This window comes from Notothenia rossii, assembly GCF_949606895.1.
Source record: "Notothenia rossii genome assembly, chromosome: 7".
Taxonomy (NCBI): Eukaryota; Metazoa; Chordata; class Actinopteri; order Perciformes; family Nototheniidae; genus Notothenia; species Notothenia rossii.
In genome coordinates, this window is record NC_136905.1 from 68,804,828 (window position 1) to 68,831,602 (window position 26,775).

The following is a 26,775-nucleotide window of genomic DNA, read 5'->3' on the forward strand; positions in this document are numbered from 1 at the left end:
CTACTAAAAAAGAGTGAAATAAAAACTGGCACCTTAAAATCTCATTTATTATTAAATCACCTGACAGTCCCCACTGAACAGTGTGAAACCCTTGAATGGCACACTAGTTATATAGCATGAACTACATTTCCCACTCACAAGTTGACACCCTAAGTAAAAGTTCACATTAAAACATTTATTGTGCAAAATGTCAACTGCAACAGATTTGTTTGCCTTCTGTCTCGCTTTGAGCCGAGCTTACATTCCTCATGTTCCAGACTTTCTTGATTGCATGTTAATCTAGATATCTAACACCAAATGTGTAGTAGAGATCACTTACAATTACACAAAGACAAAACTGATGCACGGCATCAATTACATTTATAGTCAAAAGTATGCAGAAGTTATTCCTCCATGTGATCCTGGATGGCAGGTAGAGATGATAACATGAGAGGAACACTGCACTCTAATGAATGCCTTCAGTGATGTAAAGACTGAGATCAGTTACACACAAAATTGGTCAAGTATTAGGAAACACATTTAAAATATTGCTTGTAAGATTCATAGATCACTGAATCAACACTAATCAGACGGTTAAAAGTTCGGGAAAAGTTAAAAACACTAAAGTGGCAGTTGCATTGCACTGAAATGCCTCCATTGGGTAAAATCAATGTTTAATAAGATGATGAGTTCAATATTTTTAAAAAACTACGAGGATCCAAGTGTGTTCCCCTTGTGAATGATTGCCTTGTGCTTGGTTTGGGATGAGCTACATTGCACCTGGGCATTAGTGTTAGTCTCTGGTGTTTGAACCAGTGTGTGGACGTACAGTACATCAGATGTTTGACAGAGTGCTGCTCAGAGGGGTTCACTCTCCTCTTCTCACTCTTCACTGCAGCTTTTCTTCCTCTGTGGCCCCTGTGTGTGTGTTAATGCATGTTAAAGTGACAGTATTTGTGATGAATCAGTCAACAGCATCTTTGTCAGAGTCTGTCCTCCTTATCACTTCCCCTCTTTCAGAAGTGCAGGTGGCGGTACGGCTCCTTCTAACTCAGCCGTGGCTTTCTGTGAAGGAAACAAATATTAATTATCACAAATGAAAACAAGATGACAAATTCTCAACTCATCACAGCTTTCAGAAAGACAGCTAAATGTTAATATAAACCATAATATTCATTTCTTGAGAATCAAAGATCTTAAAACTTTAATTCTACTCTGGCATTAAATCAATTAAATAAATTATCAATACCTTTTTTTGTGCTCATCAAATCACTCAGTTAGTCATCAGTTAATCACAAATGTCTAATGATCTTTTTCATTTCCTTTTTAACAGATTTGATTAAAGCAAAAGAAAAAAAAAACAAGTGCAGGAAATCATGATTTTTATGATACATTTAAAAAAAAAAGGCGAAAATCTGGAGATAAAATAATGTTATTCCACGATACCAGCAGGTGAACCTGTTTGACCTCCATGGCGATAGGTCATCAGTACAGTGCTTTAAAAGTTAAGGACTTTTAAGAAGCATATTTTTCTGTTTGATGTCAAGAATTCACAAATAACTCATTTTTTTCAATTAGCCTTTAATTTGTAGGAAGTTGTAATTAAGCCACGAGGGGGCTGTCTCATCTTATGAAAGATGCCTGTTGCGTGTGTAACACTGGACTAACAGCAGTCATGCTTTAATTCTAAAATACACACTGTGTTCAAATTCCTGTTCATTTCACATGCGTACATGAGTTCAAAGTTGTTTTTACAGGTGTGGTATTTGGATAAGTTAATGTCTTACCTGTCAGTACTAATCCTATTAGCAGGAAATTACTACCATGAGTTTAAAAAAAAAGGCTGAAATCAGGAAAGAAAATGGTTTATTCCACAATGAAGTGGATTTGAATGTATTGCAGCTCAGTAGTTTATAACATTTTCTATTAGAAATACCAGTCCTGCTTTGTTCAGAATTGATTAAACCTTCTCTTTTTGTAAATTGAAACTTATTGTGCTTTTTTGTTACAGTTTTGCATACTTTTCTAGAAGATTCAGTGGCTTTTTGATGTTAAAAATATGTTTTATTTCCTGTCAAATATCACTGTGTGTTTGTGTAGAGTATCGTCTTACTGGTGATGAAGAGGTTTTGGTTTTAATGAGGTTTTGGGTTTATGTCAAGTTTGCCGTTGCCAGTGGACGGTCGCTGTGGCCCCGTAGTCCTTCCCCGATGTCACAGAGCCTGTAGGCTGGAATGATAGCTTGGAGGTCACTCCTCTGAGGGTCCCAGAGGGTCCCAGAGGGGCCACCTGATCACCACCATCTCCTCCATCCCACACCACCACCACCAAACCCTAAACACCCAACTTAGACTGCCTGCATTTCACCCAGCAGCCACACTTACACTGCCTTTAGAGAGGAAAATATGACCTGCATCTAGTCATTTAGCAGTAAATTATACCAAATATGATGAATTAACAGTTTATTTAGATATATTTTTCATAGATTTTCCCCGATTACTTCTCATGTCAACTGTTGTGCCTGTATTCTTATTTATCTCACTGCTGGTTCTTTCATTCCATTAATTAAAAAGGAGCATCTGTTAAATGTACATTTCATTGTACAGGATAACCAGAGCTATTATTTTAGTGTGGATTTAGAATTGGAATATTGTTAACAGTAAAAGAAAAAGGAAAGAAAGAAAAATAGTTTCTAAGTTTTTCTTTAAGAAGGCAATGAGTGATGAGCAGAAGCAATGCCAAGTTTTTTTTTAAATGACATTCATTTTCAATATATTACAACCAATTGTATTTGATAATTGCATGTTATCACATAGTTAGAGTGATTTAGAAACGTTTTATCCTGTGACACTGTCATCTGCACTCTTTGCCAGGGATTAGTGAGAACAAATTAAATTGTTGAAGCACCAGATGGTAAACATGCTGTTTGGGTGATTTGGAGAGCTCTCAGACAAAGTGTGCCTTGCTGTCTGAGAGTAGAACATGTTTTTAGTGGGTTTGGACAGTTTCATGCAGCGCTGCTCCTGTGCATGCCTGCAGCAGTGTGAGGACCACCTCTGATGTCCTGTAGCGCACACAGATGTACTTACACTCACTGTCCGCACCTCAGCTTGCTGGAGGTTGGCCTGCTGCCGGCGGAGGTCAGACTTGATTAATCCTACGATAAAGGGGACAGAAAAGGTTATTGAGGTTTTGCTCTTATTAAAGTTAGCGCAGTATATTTTTCCAAGTTGGCATGAGGAACATTTAAATGCGGAGAATTGTGTTCATTTGTTAATCACCATCATTATAAAAAATGTAACTAAATAGCACATCAGTGGCAACTTCTTTCAGGACGGCATTAACCACGCTGGTTGCAGTGTTACCTCCACAAATGTGTTACAACTTCAGGATCTTTACAATGAGTTAACACAATTCATAGAAAACAGCAACAGGGGTTTAATTCCAAAACCTGATGCATCTTGAAAGTGACTTCTTACATGTCAAATGTCAGGGAATATAAGATATTTTGCACGGTGTTATTGTTGATACACAACCAATACTTTTAGTGTACAGTTTTGCTGTTGTGCTGCAGTGATTATTGTGTTTATTGTATTTTGTTACTCTGGCACAACAATTTCCTTCGGGATAAATAAAGTCTTATCTTATCTTATAAATGGCAAAAAGTAATCAGCATAATGCTTTAAAAGTGAAGAAGTGTTAGAAAGCATTCGATTGGCTTTATATTAGTGGTTGTCCTTTATTCAGCCACTAGGGGGCTGTCTCATCTCATGAAAGATGCCTGTAGCGTGTGTAACACTGGATTAACACGAGTCATGCTTCAAGTCTAAAATACACACTGTGTTAAAATTCCTGTGGATATCACATGGCGAGATGAGTTCAAAGTTCTATTTAGTTTTTGAAACTAGTTTTTGAAACTTGTTTTTGAAACTTGTTTTCAGAGCTGTGGTATTTGTTAAGTTAATATCCTACCTGTCAGTACAGATCCTATTAGCAGGAAAATACACAGGAAGATGTTTCCTGCAAAAGTGCCCCATCTATCAATAATCTTCCCCTGGGAGATGGTGAAAATGATTCCAAAGATCTGAAAGGAGAATAAAACCTTTCAAGTTTACATCCCAAAACCAACATATTTTGTATTTTGTAAATTTGTATTAAACGTTGCTATCATTACTGACCTGAGCTGAGCAGTTCAGCAGTCCAGAGGAGGTTCCCTCTGACTCTGGATATGTGAGCTCTACTGCAAACTCAAAGCCTAGAGGAAGATATCCCGTCATGAAGAAGCTGCAGACACACATGCAAACACCGAAGGTCAAATTAAACGCCAAACTAAAGTGTTTTATCTGCACTTAAAAAGGAGGCCAAGGCCCATATACCATTGCGGTATATTAATAAATCCTGTCTGGGTTGCAGAAATGAAAGCAGAAATGAAAGCAAACAAAGAATTGCTATGGAAACCAGTTATGGATTTAATCAGCTTAACAAAAATAGCAATAATTGTAAAGACAAATCACGTGGACTGAGGGACCAGTGGAGCATTAGTATTGCTTTGACAAAGCAGCAGAAATGCAAAGAAACCTGAACTACAGACGGAATGTCGCGTGCATTTCAGCATTAGAAAAGTTCAGACTACAGAGCTGCTAAGCCTGCCTTTTGTATCCAGAACGGTCTCCTTCTCTGATGTAATCTGTTAAAGACACTAAACAAACACATTACGATAAAAAGTAAGTGTTTCTTTGAAACTGTTTTGCAGAGGAGTCTGAGAGCAGAGATACTGCTACTGTTTGCTAAGCTTGTTTCTCTGATACCTAAATATTCAGATGTCGTGTAACATAAAACCCTTTATCTGGTGGTTTAAAAAAAGAGGTAAAAAACAACCAAGTGCGTAGAATAAGTGGCTCAAAATGTGGAAAAAAAGTCAATTTATGACCCGTTCTGGCAAACAACAACACTGACCCATGCACAAAGGAGGTACCACGCCATTTCAGGCAAATAAATAAAACAGATTGGTACCTTAGTTACATTTCTTACATGGAAACGTTACCTACTACCTACTACCTTAAAGTTTACAAAATAGGTGTGTTTTGCTATGAGGTATGAATTGAGCTTCAAGATTTCTCAAACAGAAATAGCTGTTGATGGTTACACTTGTTCTTTCCCCCTGTCTGTGATGTGAATTGCCTTGCTCTCTAATGGCTACCTACCCTAAAGTTCCAGCTGTGACAAACACCACCCACAGGTAACCCAGGTTGAGGGTGAAGGTGTAGATGACCATCCCGATCAGAGAGAGGACATACACGGCCAAGGCGGTTTGTCTGGGGAAACAAGAGTGAATCATACAGTTTAAAAAGCGTGAAGAAGATACGATGAATTGCAATGCATTCACACACAGCAAACAGCATTTGTAGGTATACACCAAAAAAACATTGTAACTAAGGATAATATATAATAATAACGTCATCTCGTTCTTTCTTAATAATGTTTCAAGGCAAAAGCAACACCCAGTTTTAGTTTTCTTTTGTGTTAATTACAAAAGAAGCTGTTTCAATGTTTTTTTTAACAGCTTTGATGACTGTTGGTTATAGGGTTAAATGTTGAATTGCAAAGAAAACTTATTTTAAGACTTTTTTTATCATATATTCTGCAAAAAGAAAGTATTACAAGAAGCAAAACTCATCTGTATAACTAGCAGGGTTAAACTTGGAGCAATAGGAGGAGCCGGTAGCACTTCTCCTCCAGACATGCACCACTTCATGTGTCTCGTGCATTAAATGCAAGTGTATAATGCATATTATGATACACCCAAACAGGATTAATGCCAACAAATAAAACATGTTCAGTCACATTTTTCTTTTTTTAAATAACCTTAAAAAGTGATGTGTTTTTTAGTGCCAGAGCAGGCATATTTTAAAAGATAGTTGTCTTACTTAAAGGGGACCTATCATGCAAAATGCACTTTTGTACGTCTTTTATACATGGATATGTGTCCCCGGTGTTCCAGGGAACTCACCAAGTGTCAGAAAACACAACCCTCTGTCTTTTCCTCCATACGCAAATCTCTAAAAACGGGGCTGCAACGGATTTGATACATGTGGATTCTTATTTGCACCTCTATGATGTCACAGAGGTGCACTCCGCCTGTATGGTCAACTCTCCACCTATCAGGGGAATGAGAGGTTGCCGTGGCATGGCGACAGCATAGCAACAGCCAGACAGAGCTGGAGTGAGGCAAAATGAGGAATGGCTAAAATGCATGATCTGTTTGGTATTTTGAAAAATAAAACTTATAAATATACCTTATATAGGTATGGCCCTATAATATATTATTCAAATATAGCATGATAGGTCCCCTTTAACATGAGATTCCTGACTAATCCTTGCAAAGCAGAAACAATATTCCTGATTCACTGAAGCCCCCCCATCGCACCCAAACGGAGTGACTCTGATGAAGCTGCCTCTCGTACAACCACGCGTAAAAAAATGCTGCAAAACATCTTTGTTACTATAACAGAGTCCTTTAACTCTCTCCCATATGAGAGAATAGGCGTGAGAGGGTCAACTACCTAAGTCTGGGCCTGACTGCTTTGACAGCTACGTTTTGTGATGGCATGTAAGGAATCTGTGGACCGAGGATTTTCCTAATCATAATACTTTGCATGCCAGGTCACAAGTGTAGACGACGGTGTAGCAAACATCCAACACTCAGAAAACTGTTGTGGTCGTTACTTAGTGTATTTATATAATTGATCTAGACAAAAGGAAAGGATCAATAATCAGATAGCAATGAGATATCTTCCCTTTAAGGTTGAATTTGTGGTATTTTCCATGTTTAATGTGGAGGGCTAAGATGTGACCCGGGAGGAGCAGCAGAGTACAGCCTGTCAGTTCAGATAAGCGGAGAGGGACATCACGTATAAAACTCAGCTCCACTGGATTCTCATTCGTGCCCACTTTTGTTCAGAGTGGGCACGAATCACTTGAACATCTCTCTTCGGATGGGTGATATAAAATACACTCATGACTTTAAATAACTTTATAGCACTTTCTTTCGGAGTTTGCACTACATTTGTGGTATCTCAGTCTCTCATTTAGCTTCAAATTGAAGTCTGTTTAGAGGTGCTTTATGAATGGCACTGCTGGTCAGACTGTCCCAACACTTTCGTCCAGACCTAAACAAGTACTTTGATGATCTACTAATTTTCCCTCTAGCGCCACCATGAGGTTAACATTTAAGGTTTTAAAATATTTGATGGCCGGTCATGGAATTTCTCCACATTCCCCACAAGATCACAATTGTATTTTACCTGAAACTTTGCGTCCAAATAACTAATGATATTAGTCATGCTTGGTCATGTAAGAATGCTAACACACGTAACTAAGATGGTAAATATTGTAAAAAACACAACTGATCAAATCAGAGCGTGTTAGCATGGTCATTAAGCATTTTAGCATTCAGATTAGGAACCACTATCAATGATACATCGTTGATATCCTAATGGGACCTTGCCTAGACTAGGGGAACACTGTGTTTCTCAATGTCGAGGACGCTTGCTTGGTAGCACATGTCTTCCGAGTCACTTGCTTCAGAAGCGAGGCAAGAATCCTTCCTAGCTTCGGAAAAAACGAAGAATTGTGGAACAGGCTAACAGGTGTGCAGGTGTGCGTCATATGCGAGCCCCCCCCCCTTAAATGGAGCGCGATTTCCGCCAAAGATTTGGAAATTGGTCCGTGCGCAAAGCATTGTGGGGATTTGTTAAGACCGTGGAGTCTACACATGTACAGCCTCGAAATTTGCCGCTACGAAGTAGGCCGGCCTCGGTAGAATTCCAAGTATACTGGACATTGGAACAGTCCTTCGGTGGCACTCGATGACGTAGTATGCTTGAAATAGTGGCTCTGGAGCAGCCTTCCTCGACATTGAGAAACACCCCGAGTTTGGAGTTTTGGTTTCTTGTCGATGCCCTAAAGCATTACTTCTGATCAGTGTAGCATTATTTGGTGCACAGGTCAAATATCTTACTTGTATGTTTTGGTCTTGTCTAGCCAAATGCCACATATAAGGGACCCGGCCATGCCAGCAACAACGATTGTCAGACCAATTCTCCCAGCATTCACCTCTTCACCCTGAGAGAAGAAAAAATGATTTGTTATAAAATAGCGTATTAAATAACATTTTGCGACTTGCAGTTATCTTTTCAGGAAACTCGGAGCCATAACAGAGCCCAGTTATCTGTGTCAGGGTCATCTGCTTGGCCACTTTATAGTTTACCAGTTGCAGAAGAAAACGCAAAAAAGTCTACATGCCATGATATACCACAAAAGAACGACTACGAGAGTAGGTCAAATAAATTAAGAAACACAGAGTGAAATAAGTACATGAGGCAATCGCATATTTTAGAACAGGAACACTGGGACTTACCGGGTATTGATCAATGATCATCCGATTCAACAGCGTGGAAATAGAATAGAAGCAGCCGACGTTCAGCCCTGCAGGAACAGAGAGAAAACAGTGTATTTTGAGAAGACATGTAGGGTCAGATAAGGTGCAGATGGCACCTCATGATACACCCAAACAAAGCTGACATCCTCACACATTAAGTCCAGTATAGCCTTCAGACTTTGTCAATACTGATAAGTTTATTTTAGGGCTGTCAAACGATTAACATTTTTAATCAGATTAATCACAGCTTAAAAATTAATTAATCATGATTAATCACCATTCGAACTATGTCCAAAATATGCCATTTCTTTATGTATATTGTTGTGGGAATGGAAAGATAAATGAAAGAAGGCGGATATATCCATTTAACATGCAGTATATTTATGTTTATTATAACATTGTTTTGTGTGTCAAAATAAAAGACAGCCCACACACCTATCAATCATCAAACCGTGGGGGCACGAAGACACAAAATGACCTTAAAATCCCATTGTTAGGGCGGTACACATTTACAGACCAACAGATCAATATGCATTGCACGGTTAATTATTAACATTTGTTTTCAGTAGATAGTGACCGTTGAGCAAAAAATGAAGACATCTTAAAATACCTTAATTATCCTCACCTGACTGTTTGATAACAGTAAGATGTTGAAGTTAGGGATGATATCATCAAAACAGCATTATGACACAGCCTCTGGAAAAAAACTGGACTTACTCCGCCACTATTTTTATGATATCTATTTAGATTAGCTTCCTATGAACCTACAGCATGCTCACATTTGTTTTTTTGGACAGTTAGAATATTATAGCTAAGTCATGTAAGGAACTGTGATGTAAGTAAACCAGACACAACATTCTGATTTTTTAGGAATCATAATAAAGGATAAATGCAGAACATTTGCGAGCTTGTCAAAAATATGAAGTCTTTGTTTGAGTGAACTTAGTGGCAGCCTCGGATAAACATCAGAGGAAAATAAAAGACCAACAGTCCTCTTTCTTGAGACAATATGAATTTAGTGCTTTGTTTGTGGAAGTAAAAGATTAAAGCAAGAGGAAGGGACCCACCATAGGAGACCATCAGGAGCATGAAGGGCTTGTTGCGCAGCAGCCTCAAGATAGAGGACATGTACGAGTTCTCCTCGGGGGGGGTGCTCCTGGCCTGAGCCTGCGACTGGGAGGGGGGGAGCTCTGGTTTCTCCTGAAACACTGGAAGACAAACACACAATGTTTCAGGAAGTTAGGAAGCTACTTGTGTATTCTTTTTTTTTATTAACTTGTATTGATATAGCATCGTCTTTCCAACTGAGGTACGGCCCAGAGTGAAGCTGAAGGTTACATTTTAGAGGTAGATAAGTGTGTGTGTGTGTGTGTGTGTGTGTGTGTGTGTGTGTGTGTGTGTGTGTGTGTGTGTGTGTGTGTGTGTGTGTGTGTGTGTGTGTGTGTGTGTGTGTGTGTGTGTGTGTGTGTGTGTGTGTGTGTGTGTGTGTGTGTGTGTGTGTGTGTGTGTGTGTGTGTGTGTGTGTTTGTTAGCAGAAGATATTTCACTCTCCAAGTAAATGAATAACCTTTGTGTTAATTCCTTGTCGCTGATAACCATTCTGTACCTTTTCAAAAGTGTTAAATCAAATGTAATCATAATCCCAGCCCGGAGCCCTTTTCAATCTAATAGAGTTTTAATATTTTGATGGTAGGTTAACATTTTCCTTGAGGACTAGAGGAGTCTGTATATATTTACCAAGATAAACCATTTCATATTTTACTTCAGCAGGTTGCCTTTATTGGCCCACTTTTATCATAACTGGGTAATAAAGAGTAAATCAATGTGTTTTTCAAATACAAAAAACTATTTTGTAGGTTGCCTTATTAGAATTATTCTCATTAAACGGCATGGGTATGTTCCAACTGTTGAATTTGCTTTGGCCTGACAATTTACCAGCTTGGTAATATCACATAGAGCCTGTAAACATCTCCCTTATAATAAAGTGCATCCTGTGATTTAGCTTCAGCATGTGTTTCTTACTGTCGGTGTTTGAGGTGAAAAGAGATTCTCACAGAGATGATGATGGCTCCCTGAGTGCCTGCATGTATTTCACATCCGTGTCTTAACACATCTCATCAAAAGGTTAACAATTACAGCAATTACTGCAGCTGCTCATCCAGCGGACTGTGATGCGGCTGAGTTTTCAGTAGAAAGCACATCTCAGGGAGACAGCAGTGCTGCCTGAGGAGCCCTCCAGCTCGACCATAAAAGAATGAATGGTGTGTTAAACGTTCAACTCTAATGGTGCAGAAACCCTACAGAGAATCACCTGAGTTGTCATCTAAAAATACCATTACACTGTCATCAAAGATTGTCATTGATAATGCTGCAATGACTTCACGTTTTCATTTATTTTCCTCAAGTGACTGTGGGAGTTATATGACATTGAAAGGGACTTGCAGTGGGTCATTATTGGATGAATGGGCAAAGAGCCTTGACACCTCTGACTGCCTCTATGAGCCGGTGGGTGGGATCTCTTACCAATGACCACGAGGATAAAGATGACGGTGGCCAGCCCTGCGCTGGTGTAGAACATGATCCTGATGTAGTACGCCAGCTCATCCACATCGTCCACATTCGGCACAAGGATGGGCGGGAGCAGGAACCCAATGGCAATACCCATCTGTAGGTGAGAGGCACAACATTAAAACATGTGTTCTTCTGCCTCCTGAACACACAGGAAATGTGGATCATTATTAAAAAAAGTGGGAAATAAAGAAAAAGCTAGAAAAAAAATCCAGAAGGGTTAAGATTTGAGTTTTTTTAAGCCTGTCTTGAGGAAAGAAATTATGCAACAAAAGCTTTGCGAGTGATGACTACTCGCTATTGCGAATACACTCATTAACTATATGTAGTAATAACATTCAAAATATGTCAAAGGGGGAGAGGTAGTACAAAAACAGCTGTCCCACGACACTTAACTTAGCTTAGCATAGCTAAATTGCATTTTTGAGTATTTTCCAAAACGTAAGACTATATCTTAGTACAGCTAATGGAAGGGGTCATATTTTGGGACACGAAGATACAATATCTGTTTGACTTCTTCAGATACTCAACCTCCCCCAACAACCTCCACATTTCAATACAATGAGTAGTGCTGGCCTCAACAACATTCCAGAGGGGACACCAGTTGAAGCCCCTCCGCTCTAGGGGAAAAGCAAGAGAGGGAAAGGGACATGTTCCCCAAGTAAAACAAATCTGTGAACAGTATTCACAGAAAAATAGCAGATCCCCTTCAGTCCTCTGAATGTAGCAGCCCCTATAAATAGCATAGTATATCATACACTTAAAACTTTGCTACTCTTAGCAAGAATTGTTGATTTAACTTGTGGTCATTTTCAAACTGTTACCTGTAACTGTAACTGGGTAGTCAGCTATGTAGAGAACTACATGTACAAATACATGAACATACCTAAAGCAAAGAAAATACATTGTATCGATAAATCTTTTTGCATTTTGGATAAGTAAAGTAAGTGTCTAAAACTTGTCCAAAGTAAAGCACAAGATTTTTCTCACATGCTGCAAATCAAGGACCTCTTAAGAAGTTTCTTTTGGCACACAGTGTTTATTTGGCTGATCTTAAAAGGCTTTTATGGAAGTCATAACTTACTTCACTGTATGTAAACAATTTGTAAATGTTCAAGGGGATATGTGAACTACTACAGCATGGAAGCATCGGATGTAGGAAGCAGATTCAAAGGAATAAAGTCGTGGTGAGAAGGTAAACATCAATAACAATGTGTCCTTTCATCTTCAGTAAAGAGCCGGACCTAAGCAGAAGAAAATGTGTGACAATCATAGATTGTATATATAAAAAGGACAATGGCCGGTGTGCACTTCATAAGAGGGATCCGACCTCTTTTGATGGTTAATGTTAGGTAAAGGCTTAAAGATCCTGCTGTGATCACAAGGCATACATATATAACCTGTTTTGGCTGTGTAGTATCCTTTTTTTGTTTGTATTGGCTTTCACAGAAAGAACCTTTTAGAGCTACAATTATCTATGAAGCCAAATTCTTCCCTTTGTGGAAAATCTTTCTACTGCAAAACCTCTTGAGGTGTCATCTCTGCAAGTCGTTTTGTTCCTGTAAAATGAAACCGATATGACATGCCCAGATTTTCCTTTACTTCAAGCTTCAGATGACCTAGCAGGTTTAATACACATTTTAGTATTTTTAGCTGTAGCTTCCATGGACACAGATTACTCAGTATAATCTCAATTTACTAATAATTTATCCAAAGCCTCCGAGATTGTTCAGAAACAGGCGGTTCACGGGCACAATATTATTGCCTGATATTGGCTGCCATATTTCCTTGTTAAGAGTAGTATATAGCTACAATCTGTTATTTATGCTTACTTCTTGTTTGGGAAAGCAATTTTCACATAGCTGTTGGCAGAGTCCATTGTAAGTATAAGGGGCACATTTGTTATGATTCATGAGTTTAAGACCCTATTTTTTCTGCAAAAAATGTGCTTGGGTGCATGTAAGTTCCATTTCCTCAACATGCAATTGAAATGGTTACACAATGCTGAAGGTATGTAGAGAGAAAGTAACTGAAATCTAAGATAAATTACTTAAATGAAAAAAGCCCTAAGCCTGTAAAAGAAAATCATCATTTACTTCACAAGTAAACACCAGTGAGGCTACACCAGGCAAACATTTGCTCTAGGTCTGTTCATTGAATGTTCTCCTGGCAACTGACACACGCATACAGTTCTCTTAACACCAATATGAGAAGTTCATAAAATCGTACACACACTGCCAAAGATGTTTTTAGCACGAAAAGCAAACTGAGACACACCTGGTTTCCCAGAACACCAATGGCACAGGCGGTGGAGACTTCATTCTGCCCAAACCACAGGGATGCGAGTCTGGAGGGGATACCCAGGATAAAAACTGTGGCAATGGAACAGACAAACTGGCCGAAGAGGGTCATGGCAAACATGTCTGGGTGGGCTGTTCCCGTCTTGATCCAGGCCCCGATGCAGTTGAAGGCTGCGCCCACCACCACTACGTCCCTGATGCCTCGGTTGTCGAGCACCCACATGACTGGCAGGATGAGGGGGATGTAGGTGAGTAAGAAGATCATGGAGAGCCAGTCAGTGGCCATGGAGTTAATGTTGTAAAACCGCATTAAGATGTCGCCTATGATGCTGTACTGCAGCCACATGAAGGCATTGCTCATGGAGTAAGCACTGAAGATGAATAGCATGAGCCATCGCCGCTTGTACAACTTGACCTCCATAAGAGGGAAGATAAGCACAGTGTCCATGTCCGTAATCTCGGAGGTGTCGCTGTTGTTTTCAAGAGGCAGCTGTCTGTATTCCACAAAACCGGTTCTCTGTTTTCTTGTTTGAGAACAATCAAGGCCTCCATCATCGCAAAGGTCCTGAGGGAATTCATCCTGAGAACTCATGTTGCTCCTATGAAACCTCTTTCCTTGAGGCTTCTGTTGCATTCATCAACTGGAGGGAAGAGCAAACATTTCTCCTCGTCTGTTGCTCTTTAGAAACCGTGAGAGTTTATCTGACTCGTCCTTCCTACCACATGATGATCACATGAAGTTTGCCAGATCTGCCCATTGTGGCAATTATTCCTTCCAAGTCCTTTTGAATTAGCAGAAGTGGAACTGGGGTGCAGTTTGAATATAATTTTGGAAAGCTCTGAAATCAGCTAACAGTTACCAAACTAACCTCTGGTTTTTAACACATTTTGGGTCATGTGATAAAAAAAAATTCTCATTCACACCTCCTTGCATCATCTATCTTTATAGCAGGTGGTGAGTTTGAATATATGGTAGTACGGTCAGAGAGATCATCTTGGTTTTATTGCGATGTAAGGCAAAGTGCAGATTGTTATAACAATATTCAACAACTTTTGAAGAAGCGCTAAAATCCCTTAAAAAGAGTTTTACACATTTTCCAGTGTAGTAAAAATATCTGGAATTGAATTGTAATCAATGGGTCACATAACAGGTAAACTGTTTAAAGTAAATAAGACTTTCCAATAGAGAAAACGCCTTACTTTCACAACAATATAAACAAATGTAAAATATAAATAGCCCTAGTTTTCCAGTTTAGTAATACAATTACGCAGTGATTGAGTCACTGACATGACATGGAATCTATTGAAGGTAAATTATCTTCTATTTAAATATTTAAAGAGTCTATTAATGATTCGAAATCACAAATTGTCACTTATATGGGCAAAATAGCACAGAAATATAGGAAATAACATTTGATAGTCTATGGTTTTTGTCATTCAAACAGGACTGTATTGACTGCTCCTAAACTGACCTGTGGCTGCCAACAGTCTGTGGAACTGAGTGACGGACAACGCTGTGAATGCACAACCTAAAAGTAACTTCCCCCCGATGTCCTTCTCTCTGCTGCTACACTTACTCTGCGAGGAAAACTCCATTAATGGAAAGAGAACTGGAACGAAAAACTAAAACAAAACTGAGACTTTCATGAAATTCAAACTGCAACCCCGAATTCACTTCGTTACTCCTAGGCGTCCTCAGGGAAAAACTGTGGCACGTCGATATACTGTCAATGACTCAGGATCAGTGTCTGGATATAGTGGGAGGCACAGTAGCCTACAGTTGTCAAACCGAGATTGCTTCGTTGTTACGTTCCTTAAAACGATCAAAACAACCGCAATAAAACGCTTACCGTAAGCAGATAACCCGGCCGTAAAACAATTCTAGACTCATATCTGAAACACTTTCGGCATTAACTTTCTCGCGGTCCATGCATGCGTATCTAACGTGAAGAAATGTGAACATGAGCAGTAGGTTAAAGACACAAACAGCCTTGTAATTTAAACTATTTTAGCGTCTAACCGTAATAGTTCAGATAACCGTCTGTTTACCATACCTGGAGCACGGCAACACTGTCATAAAGTATGCTTCCAGCAAAAGATGGCGAAGGTGTGCACGTCACCACCGATTTGGTTGGTGACGTGACAAAACATATTGACCAACTTCCGTGATTACAACATTGGAATGTGGCTTTAAAACATGTTTGTATTTTTCCTATGGTGATTCCTTGAAACAGCTGGTTTGTGGTGGAAAGTAACTACGACCTATATCTTTTTTTTTATTGGCAACTGTATGGAGGGAAACACAAACATACTCAGGGCCAAAGCAGGGTGATAGCTGTAGTTAAACACACACACATACACACACGCTCGCGCACGCACTTCGTTTAGCCATCTTTAATAATTGTTTTGAACACCACAAATGACCTTATTATGTTTATCACATAGACCATAACGCACAGTAAGGAGCTACAGGCGGAATGTATTGTAAAGCTTCTGCTCCGGGGCCCACTGACACTCAGGGAGTTGAGTAAAGTTGGAACGATATTGGCAGATTCGGATTTCACGGATCAATAACTCATGAACAAAACGTTGTACACACACAAATTACGTCTCATAAGTACCGTGGTAAGGTTGACAACGAACTACAATCACATTTTGATCCAAAAAAGCCAATACATGCTGTCCTCCAAACTGGACACATTCAATTGGTCTCTATCTGCAGCCGGAGAAGAAACGAGTGCTCAGGGACCGTCTGCAAAGTGCAACTCCGAAAAAAGAGAATACAATAATATTCAATAACGTTACTAGTGTACAGTATATTTCTACCAAACTCACTACACACATCAATAGTCTCCTGTTGGTCATACTACAGCAGAGAGTTTGGAAGAATGTGCTTTTGATTAATTTTGGTGAATAATTATCATGTAACATCTTCAATAAATATGGCATCATCTTCAATAACGTTACTATTATACAGTATATTTCTCCCAAACTCACTACACACATCAATAGTGTCCTGGTGGTCATACTACAGCAGAGAGTTTTGAAGAATATGGTTTTGATTAATTTTGGTGAATATTTATAATGTAAAATCTTCAATAAATATGGCATCATCTTCAATAACGTTACTATTATACAGTATATTTCTACCAAACTCACTACACACATCAATAGTCTCCTGGTGGTCATACTACAGCAGAGAGTTTGGAAGAATATGGTTTTGATTAATTTAGGTGAATATTTATAATGTAAAATCTTCAATAAATATGGCATCATCTTCAATAACGTTACTAGTGTACAGTATATTTCTCCCAAACTCACTACACATATCAGTAGTGTCCTGTTGGTCATACTACAGCAGAGAGTTTGGAAGAATGTGCTTTTGATTAATTTTGGTGAATAATTATAATGTAAAATATTCAATAAATATGGCATCATCTTCAATAACGTTACTATTATACAGTATATTTCTACCAAACTCACTACACACATCAATAGTGTCCTGTTGGTCATACTACAGCAGAGAGTTTGGAAGAATGTTCTTTTGATTAATTTTGGTGAATAATTATAATGTAAAATCTTCAATAAATATGGCATCATCTTCAATAACGTTACTATTATACAGTATATTTCTACCAAACTCACTACACACATCAATAGTGTCCTGTTGGTCATACTACAGCAGAGAGTTTGGAAGAATGTTCTTTTGATTAATTTTGGTGAATATTTATAATGTAAAATCTTCAATAAATATGGCATCATCTTCAATAACGTTACTATTATACACTATATTTCTACCAAACTCACTACACACATCAATAGTCTTCTGGTGGTCATACTACAGCAGAGAGTTGATGAAATGCTGGACACCAGAGAGCATTCTGTGTCAGACCCCCCTCGAACCTTGTGTCTTCTTCAGATGAGTCCTGAAGCTCGCTGGCAGAAGAAGGCTACAAGATTATTTCTGAAGTCTCTTCTGCACTGACATGCTTCTTCATTTTAGTTCCTATTCTCTTTGCTCCAGGTCTTTCTCCTTCTCTGCTCACTAATTAAATAAGCCCTTGGTCAAACTGCATGTTTCTATTTGGCAGCCAGGTGCATAAACACACTAACAGTTGTAATCAAGCAGCTCTTCAAAGACACATCAAACACATCCCTCAAAAGATGGCCTTTTTTTACCCATGAAATGATCCGTGCATGCTTACAGATTCTCACAGACACACAGACACACAGGGAGAGGGAGGAGAGGTGTGTGCTGGTTGTGCACAGGCCTAAAAAATAGTTGTTCTATCACCTGAGAGAGCACCAGGTCACATGCTGCAGGACCTGCTGGTCTGCTGCTGGAAATGACACACACACACACACACACACACACACACACACACACACACACACACACACACACACACACACACACACACACACACACACATACATACACACACATACATACATACACACACACACCACTCTCGGGGCCCCCTGTTAGTCACACGGTTCCATAATATAACTGGCAAAAATGTAAGAATTTCATGCATCGGACTACAGTGGGAAAATGGTTTAATCTGTTGGAATAGAGTAGAAATATCAAATATCACTACTTTTCTTCTAAATGAAATGCTGACATTACAAAATGCATGGTTTTATATTGCAATGGCAGTGAGATCAAAAAATGTGGTTTGAATGGAAGTCAATGAGGCATTTTTGAGAGAAATGAAATAATTCAAATAATGAAACAGGCGTTTAAAGGGTTAAAATCCTGAAAATTATTGAATGTTGATGTATGATAATTTAATTGCAGTTTTTATGGGCGTGTACATTTTTGCCAGGAAGGGGTCCAGAGGGTGCAAAATGCATCACGAGAGTATACAAAACATGTAAGAGTAAACGACATTGGATTTCAAAAATGTTACTCAAAAGAAGACTTCTTGCAAAAATCCATGCCAAAAGCTGTAACACAGCTGAAATGATCACCAAATCCAAAAAAAAAGTCAGGAAAAATGTAAAAAAATGCCCAAGGAGGGCACAAGGGTTAAGAAAGTAAAACAAGGGACACAAACTGCCATGTGGAGAGATGGTTTGGAATAGTCAAACATTCTATTCTAAAAAAGCAGAGACGACTGAGGCCAGCGACATACATCAGAAAAATGTATGGCTCTCTACAGGGGAGGTACAGAGAACACATAATAGCACATCACTTATCTGAGCAGTTACTCCTCAAAACATTGCTACCAAGAGACATCAGTCAATCCAAGGAAGGTTGGGCAAAGAGAGATGGAGTAAAGCCTCGCACTGCCAGCTCCAAATATTACACCACTCCAGACATTCTTCCAGTTCCAAAAAGAGCAAAGTTAACTGTGAACACTGGCGAAGATATTCAGAGCAGCACAGATGTGAAGAACAGCAGCAATGACCCCACAAGTAAAGGATCCAAGCCTGCAACAGAGGTATTGTTTTTCTATATTAAAATGTATGCTTTAAACAGATACAAATTAATTTGACAAGTAAGCAATTCTTCGAGCTATAAAAACAATGTTAAGAAAGCATTAAAAACGTTTTAGCATGAGGCAATCTTTCATAGAAAACGTACAAAATCTAAAATAATGAAATATAAGGAAAGTATAATGTGCATTAAAAGTATTTAAAATTGAATTAATGGCAAATGCTGTACGAAGTTATTATGATACCATTGTTCATTTCATTTTAGGTTGATGCCCTTTGGACATGCAAACCAACTGAAGTTGTTGTGGCTGTTGTAAGACATGCTGAAGAGAAGCATAATTTCACCCTGAGGCACAGAGAATTTCAGAGTTTGAGACCTGATGAACTCATCATAGGCGAGGCAAGTATTTATTAAAACTTATGCTGTACCGGACTGCTCATCTCACATAAGCCATATGTTAATGATTCAATTGTTGACAAAAAGTATGTAATTTGTGCTACACAAAATGATATCCAAGTAAATTGTTAGGCCAGTCCATCTTTAGATAGACCAGTTTTAGCAAAGGTTTTGCATAATTGATCCATTCTAAAATGATCTGACAATGATGTGATTAAAACCGACTTTGGCCTCTATATTAGCTGGCATTTTTGTATGATTATTTCCCCTACAATTTATCCAAAAGGTAATAGAATGTTACATTAGAGGCATCCTCAACCTGAAGGATAATGCTGGCCGTCTATACCACCTGGATCACTACACCATGGGTGTAATCCTACACGGCACACGAGAGCAGATGGCCAGGCAAGAGCTAAAAAAGGTGAGTAAAACTGATTGTTCAAAGTATTTTCATCCCTTTAGTATTGTAGGCTTGAGAAAGGAGACTGAACTGTGTCTACAGGCACCTTCCACCGTTATTATAATCATGTATGTCGTTTTTGGAGCCATTTGTGTTGTTTTTAACGAATACATTTAGAATATAAGCTTCCCTTTTTTTCTTGTTCCTGTTGAGAAAAATAATAAATTAATACTGTGTAAATGAAATTATTGTTTTGCACCTGTATATTATAGAAAATAACACTTGTGTTTACATATTCCCTAATTTTTTCAGGTCACATTTGATCTATATGATGGAGCCATTGGATTTGTCAATATAAGAAATGTGCACTGGAAGTTTGTGGTGAGTATACAGCTATACTGTAGCTGCTTTTACAGCATGTATGTTTTTTTTACAGCATGCATTATTTTTTTGTAATACATTACTCATATACTGTGACAGAGTTAAGACTAAAATGTGTATCTCATGCAGCCCCATTTTGGAAATGCATCTTTGCCTCATGATTGATTTAAAAATGCTTCTTTTAGTTTTAATTTCTTCAAGTTCTTCATCTATATCATAGGGAAACAATATAAAATGTAGTCCAAAATAAGTACTCATTCAACCATTTGTCATTGGTGGTCGCTACTTCTCCACTAAAGATTTGAGTCTTCTGACCCCAAATTGTGCAACTTTCTTTCATCTGATCTGACATCTTTAATTATTTCAATACTTTTAAGTCTTTAAATATACACATTTAAAATGGGTAGTTATTATTTTAGTATTACTTTTAATAGCTTTTCTAAAAAGTTGAAGGGATTTTAATAATATGAATCTATTAGTTAACTTTGTTTTTCATTTTTGAAGAAAAGCTGATACATTATTGTTACTGCTGACATATTGAAAAAGGTTTGGTTTAATTATACGGTATGCTACTTTTTAAAACAGTACCTCCATGCCCTTTCAAACCACATTTATGTGGTTGATCCTCTGCAAGGGTCAAATGAAGTTGAGGACTCCAGAAAGGCTGGTTACAAATTTGGGTAATATAAAATAATACTACAGGAAATACATTGGTTAAACGCACATTTGGTAAAGGCAAAGAGCAAGCGCAAATGTAAAAAATGTTCCTATTGTTCTATAGAGAGTATTTCAAGATGCGCCGGAACAGACTGGGAAAAGAGGACTGGGTGAGCATTAAATGGCAGCCTGGAAAGATAACCCACACCTTCCAGAAAGATGCCACCAGTTGTGGATCCTTTGTCATGCAGGTGATTCAATGCAACATGTTGTGTTCATTAATAATAAAGCATTTTATTTTAAAGGGAAATTCAAACACACGTCATAACGTCATGTTATTTTTACCATCTGTCCAGATGGCCAAGATGACAGTGAAGGAATTTCCGAAAATACCACAGACGTTTCACATCAACTCATCAAAACAATCTCTTCAAAATCTACGAAGAGACATGGCAGAAGAAATTCTCAAAGGATCAGGTATTAGCCAAAAATATGAAATGAATATATGGATCCCTTCCTGTAAATTGAACAGTAATACACCTGTTATTTTTTCAGTTTCAAAGGATGACTTCTGTTCCTTCTGTGGAATTGAGGACCTGCCCACAACTGCTGTTGATGCTGTTTGGGTGAGAATAAATGATGAATTGTTTTGAAACTCCAGAAGATAATCTGAATAATAGATAATATGTAGATCATCTGGAGTTAGATTTCAGGAATAACATAAAAGTAATGACATTTTGTATATTTTTATGCATTACAGGTTTCCTTTTGTTTTTCTTATAATTTGTTAAAGTTTTAGCACAGTACAGAGAAACCTGAATAACAACAAGTATTTATATTTTAAAAAAAAGTATAATCTCTATAAAATATAAATGAATATGCCTGCTTTACAAGTGTCCTAAACTTGACATTTTCTTAATATCTTTCTTGTATTTATCCCCATGTAGATTCAGTGTGAAACTTGTGGAAGATGGTTTCACACGCAGTGCCTCGGAATGACTGCTGCACTAATACCAAAAAAAGATACCCCGTGGTATTGTGTGTTGTGTATCATCCCTAACTAAAGAGGCTATGTAAGAGTTTGTGTAACTTTTACCAGAGGTACCAGGATTTGGGGAGGTAAGGCTTGTAGTTAGAACTACCACAATAGAACTAGTGCGCTTATAAACGGCATGTGGGGGGAAATCCAGCCCAGCCAGTGATTTCAATTCGGCAAAATGAAAGCTGAATTTTGTACAAAACAAACAAAAATCCAGAAAAAAGCTTTGCTAAAGATTTTGGGCAACTGAAGTAATGATTAATAATCACCTGTCCATAGTTTTAAATTTTTATATTCTTAATTAAGATGTTAAATATATTTTCCTTTACAGATTAAATTAGTCACAGATGTTCATGATGTTTTCCATGTCAGACATTACATTGTAGATTTGTTCATTAATATTGTACAGTAAGATAGGTGAAAAGCCTGAAATGTTGTTTTTTTCAATTTTAACTTTATTTTACTGTTTCATAGCTAATGAACAAGTTGTTTCATGTCTTAATTTATATATACAATGTGTAACATATATATGTATATATCAATGTGTGTGATGTCTAGTTTATTGATGATTAAAAGACTGTTCTACTTTTGATGGATCTTGCTTTGATGTAGGTGATACCATGTATATATTCAGTCTGTAAGTTAATTAATGAAAGAACAATAAAACAGTGCAATGGTTATGAATAAATAGGAGATCTTCTTTTGAGTTAAATTTCAATAGCTTCTGGTTAAAATTAAGGGGTCTCCTGTTTGACAGTAACTTATACTTAACAATACACTTTATTTTTAAAATAACATAACGACCATTAAAATACGTTTTCAAATACACTTTTGTAGTGTAGCAAGTTAGAGACCATTAATGTCTGAGGTGAGTTTGGTAGGACTCCACTGTATAATAGTGAAGATATTGAAGATTATATTATATTTATTGAAGATTTTACATTATAAATATTCACCAAAATTAATCAAAAGCACATTCTTCCAAACTCTCTGCTGTAGTATGACCAACAGGACACTATTGATGTGTGTAGTGAGTTTGGGAGAAATATAGTGTATAATAGTGAAGATATTGAAGATGATGCCATATTTATTGAGGATTTTACATTATAAATATTCACCAAAATTAATCAAAACCATATTCTTCCAAACTCTCTGCTGTAGTATGACCACCAGGACACTATTGATGTGTGTAGTGAGTTTGGGAGAAATATACTGTATAATAGTAACGTTATTGAAGATGATGCCATATTTATTGGAGATTTTACATTATAATTATTCACCAAAATTAATCAAAAGCACATTCTCCCAAACTCTCTGCTGTAGTATGACCAACAGGACACTATTGATATGTGTAGTGAGTTTGGGAGAAATATACTGTATAATAGTAACGTTATTGAAGATGATGCCATATTTATTGAGGATTTTACATTATAAATATTCACCAAAATTAATCAAAACCATATTCTTCCAAACTCTCTGCTGTAGTATGACCACCAGGACACTATTGATGTGTGTAGTGAGTTTGGTAGAAATATACTGTATAATAGTAACGTTATTGAAGATGATGCCATAGCCTATTTATTGAGGATTTTACATTATAAATATTCACCAAAATTAATCAAAAGCACATTCTTCCAAACTCTCTGCTGTAGTATGACCAACAGGACACTATTGATGTGTGTAGTGAGTTTGGGAGAAATATACTGTATAATAGTAACGTTATTGAAGATGATGCCATATTTATTGAGGATTTTACATTATAAATATTCACCAAAATTAATCAAAACCATATTCTTCCAAACTCTCTGCTGTAGTATGACAAACAGGAGACTATTGATATGTGTAGTGAGTTTGGTAGAAATATACTGTATAATAGTGAAGTGATTGAATATTATTGTATTCTCTTTTTTCGGAGTTGCACTTTGCAGACGGTCCCTGAGCACTCGTTTCTTCTCCGGCTGCGGAAAGAGACCAATTGAATGTGTCCAGCTCGGAGGACGGCGCATATTGGCTTTTTTTTATCAACATGTGATTGTAGTTTGTTGTCAACCTTACCACGGTACTTAGGAGACGTAATTTGTGTCTGAACAACGTTTTGTTCATGACTTATTGATCCGTGAAATCCGAATCTGCCAATATCGTTCCAACTTTACTCAACTCCCACAGGGGCCATCAAAACCTTCACTTTCACTGCATGCATTTAATCGGTATATTTGCAGATTTGTTTGGTAATTTGCAGCAATATGTAAACAAAGACAGGTAATGCATAATTAAACTTGTATTAGAGACAACTTATTGTTTCTTATCAATAGATAATTTAGTCAACTATTTGCCCAAATTCCTCTAGAGATCAATCCAGTTATGGTCGACTATAGTAATTTAATTTTAAAAAGCCAACATAATTATTATGCTGATGGTTTTGAAACATAATTAAACATGATTCAGAGGTATTAGTGACTCTTTCCAGAAACTCACCTGATTCCCAAAAACTCCAATGGAGCAGGCGGTGGAGACCTCATCCGCGCCGAACCAGACCGAGGCCAGGCGGGAGGGCATGCCGAGGATGAAGACCTGAGAAAGGGAACTTGCGGCCTGGCCCAGCATGGTCACCCAGAACAAGTTGGGTTTGGCACTGGCCACTTTGATCCATGCCCCGCCACAGTTGAGCACGTTGGCCAGCAGCGCTGTGACCCGCAGCCCTTTCTTATCCAGGAGCCAGGTCACCGGGAAGATGAAGGGGATGTAGCCGAGCATGTAGATCATGGACAGCCAGTCGATAGCGAAGGCGTCCACGTTGTAGAACTTAATCAGGATGTTGCTGATGATCCCGTATTGGATCCATTGGTACGCATTGCTCAGGGAGTATGCGCTGAACAGCAACACGATCATCCAGCGCTTCTTGTACAAACGGGTGGTGTCCACAGAGCCTCCGTTACCGATAGGGATGCTGCATTTAAGTTGCTCCGCCGAATCTGGACCCCCGGCTCCCAAATGTGGACCGTTTCCAGTCGCATCAAGCGCACTCCTGTCCTTCGACACAGTCGTATTTTCTTCCATTTTCCACTTTAAGTGAAAAGTGCGCCCTTGGAATGTAATGAAATCTTTCACCACAGCAGTAACCTACAAGGGTCTTTGAACTGCCCCTAATGTACACATTAAAAGTGACAATACAAAAAAGATCTATGATAAATCTCTTGCCATGTGAGTCAAAACACCATTCACTTTTAGGACTACAAACAGTGAAACTACTTCAAAATGCATGGAAAGGAGCGACCTGCTCTGCACAAGCTCTCAATACTTAAGCTGTCTGAGAAATCCTTTTATCACACACACTAGGCACAGGCTGACCCGAGTGTTTCTCCACCCAGTTGCTGAGAAAAGAAAGGACAGGGACTATAGAGGGACACACCTAAGTCATCACAGAGTAAACAGATCATAGAAAGCCAACCCAAAAGAGAGATTGATGTTTGGTTTGCTCTTTACCCGTTTTAGTTTTATATGCTAAGGCTCATTCAGATTGGCAATGCTTTTTTATTCAAAATTCAAATCTAATTGATTATATAAGGTTGCACCTCATAGCAGGAGTTTTGTTTGGCTAATGTCTCCTCAGTCATCACCCAGTTAAACTGCTTATCCAATCCCTATAAGAACAATGGCTGCACTGTGACTGCCTTTGTGTTTGCTATGATGTACTTGTATTTTCAGGATGGAATAAATAGGGGTTGAATGGCCAATCTACACCTAAAGAAAAATGATTACACTAAATCAATCAAAATTTGAATTAAAAGGTAAAAGATGAAGGCAATGTGAAAAGCTTGAATACGTAATGTTCAGATAAACAACATATATTATGTTATTTCATGAGACATAGATTTAATTTTATCATATTTGCCACTGATATCATTTAAAATGTTATTTTAGCTTTCCTTCTGCAGGATCCATTGTGATCTGGGACACCTCACACATTAAAAATAGCCAAACTTTGTGGTGAAAAGGAAAGTTAGAAATAACACCAAAAAAAAAATGTAAGTTGATAACTGGCCACCAGACGGCATCCTTTAACCAGAACGTTTGGTCACGAAAATTAAATCCAAAATATAATACAGGACTGATATTATTTCCATTTTGTAAGAATTAAACGTCTCAAAGCAATCCTGTAAAAAAACTCGATGAATGAATACAGTTCTTGAATAAATATAATGCGGGATTTTGTGATAGCTTACAATTGCAGTAGGCCTATATATGGTATCAAAGTACAATGAAATCCAAATTGGAAATAAACTATTATAAAATAATAGTTTATTTCGTTTTGCAACAAAATAAAAACAGGATGTATTCGATGTCTATCACAGTGACAGTTTATGACACCAACTCACCTGATTCCCAAAAACTCCAATGGAGCAGGCGGTGGAGACCTCATCCGCGCCGAACCAGACCGAGGCCAGACGGGAGGGCATCCCGAGGATGAAGACCTCGGCCAGGGAATTTGCGGCCTGGCCCAGCATGGTCACCCAGAACAAGTTGGGTTTGGCACTGGCCACTTTGATCCATGCCCCGCAACAGTTGAGCGCATTGGCCAGCAGCGCTGTCACCAGCAGGCCTTTCTTATCCAGGAGCCAGGTCACCGGGAAGATGAAGGGGATGTAGCCGAGCATGTAGATCATGGACAGCCAGTCGATAGCGAAGGAGTCCACGTTGTAGAACTTTATCAGGATGTTGCTGATGATCCCGTACTGGATCCATTGGTACGCGTTGCTCAGGGAGTATGCGCTGAACAGGAACACGATCACCCAGCGCTTCTTATACAAACGCGTGGTGTCCACACCAATAAGGATGCTACATTTAGTTTGCTCTCTGCAATCTGGACCCCCGGCTCCCAAATGTGGACATTTTCCAATCGTATCAAGCTCGCTCCTGTCCCTGGAGACAGACGTATTTTCTCTCATTTTGTACTTCAAGTAAAACTAGCACAGTTGTAAAATAAGTAGATCTCCAATCACAGCAGTAAAGCTGTATTACAAAAACAGTAAGCTATTTTATTCCTAATATGTAATGAATTATAAAGTTGCACCAGGATTGTTGTTTAGTTTATAACCCCTCAATCCTCATCCTGATAATCTGCTAATTCAATCCCCTGGTTAGAACAATGGGTGCTTTATGACTACCTTTGCG

The 26,775-nt window shown here is 38.3% G+C and overlaps 2 protein-coding genes across 4 annotated transcripts; one reads left to right on the forward strand and one right to left on the reverse strand.

Annotated features, from left to right (window-relative positions):
* Positions 1-29: 29 nt before the first annotated feature.
* flvcr2a (FLVCR choline and putative heme transporter 2a) lies at positions 30-24,877 on the reverse strand. Of its 3 annotated transcripts, none has more exons than XM_079691953.1 (11): positions 24,079-24,877; positions 10,943-11,084; positions 9,487-9,627; positions 8,399-8,466; positions 8,000-8,103; positions 5,184-5,294; positions 4,158-4,263; positions 3,952-4,063; positions 3,069-3,136; positions 2,093-2,208; positions 30-1,044 (listed from the first exon to the last, which is right to left on the reverse strand). In XM_079691953.1, the coding sequence occupies exons 1-10, from the start codon at positions 24,658-24,660 to the stop codon at positions 2,137-2,139; spliced, it is 1,506 nt and encodes a 501-aa protein (XP_079548079.1). In that variant the 5' UTR covers positions 24,661-24,877; the 3' UTR covers positions 30-1,044; positions 2,093-2,136. The 3 variants fall into 3 exon arrangements, with proteins under 3 accessions (XP_079548079.1, XP_079548077.1, XP_079548078.1); XM_079691951.1 differs by lacking the exon at positions 24,079-24,877 and adding an exon at positions 13,265-15,599; XM_079691952.1 differs by lacking the exons at positions 2,093-2,208; positions 24,079-24,877 and adding an exon at positions 13,265-15,593.
* On the forward strand, positions 18,491-22,193 carry LOC307045921 (uncharacterized protein). The gene is made up of 9 exons (XM_079691955.1): positions 18,491-18,734; positions 18,995-19,129; positions 19,413-19,547; positions 19,839-19,907; positions 20,493-20,587; positions 20,689-20,815; positions 20,921-21,041; positions 21,120-21,190; positions 21,512-22,193. The coding sequence occupies exons 3-9, from the start codon at positions 19,491-19,493 to the stop codon at positions 21,626-21,628; spliced, it is 657 nt and encodes a 218-aa protein (XP_079548081.1). The 5' UTR covers positions 18,491-18,734; positions 18,995-19,129; positions 19,413-19,490; the 3' UTR covers positions 21,629-22,193.
* Positions 24,878-26,775: the final 1,898 nt, after the last annotated feature.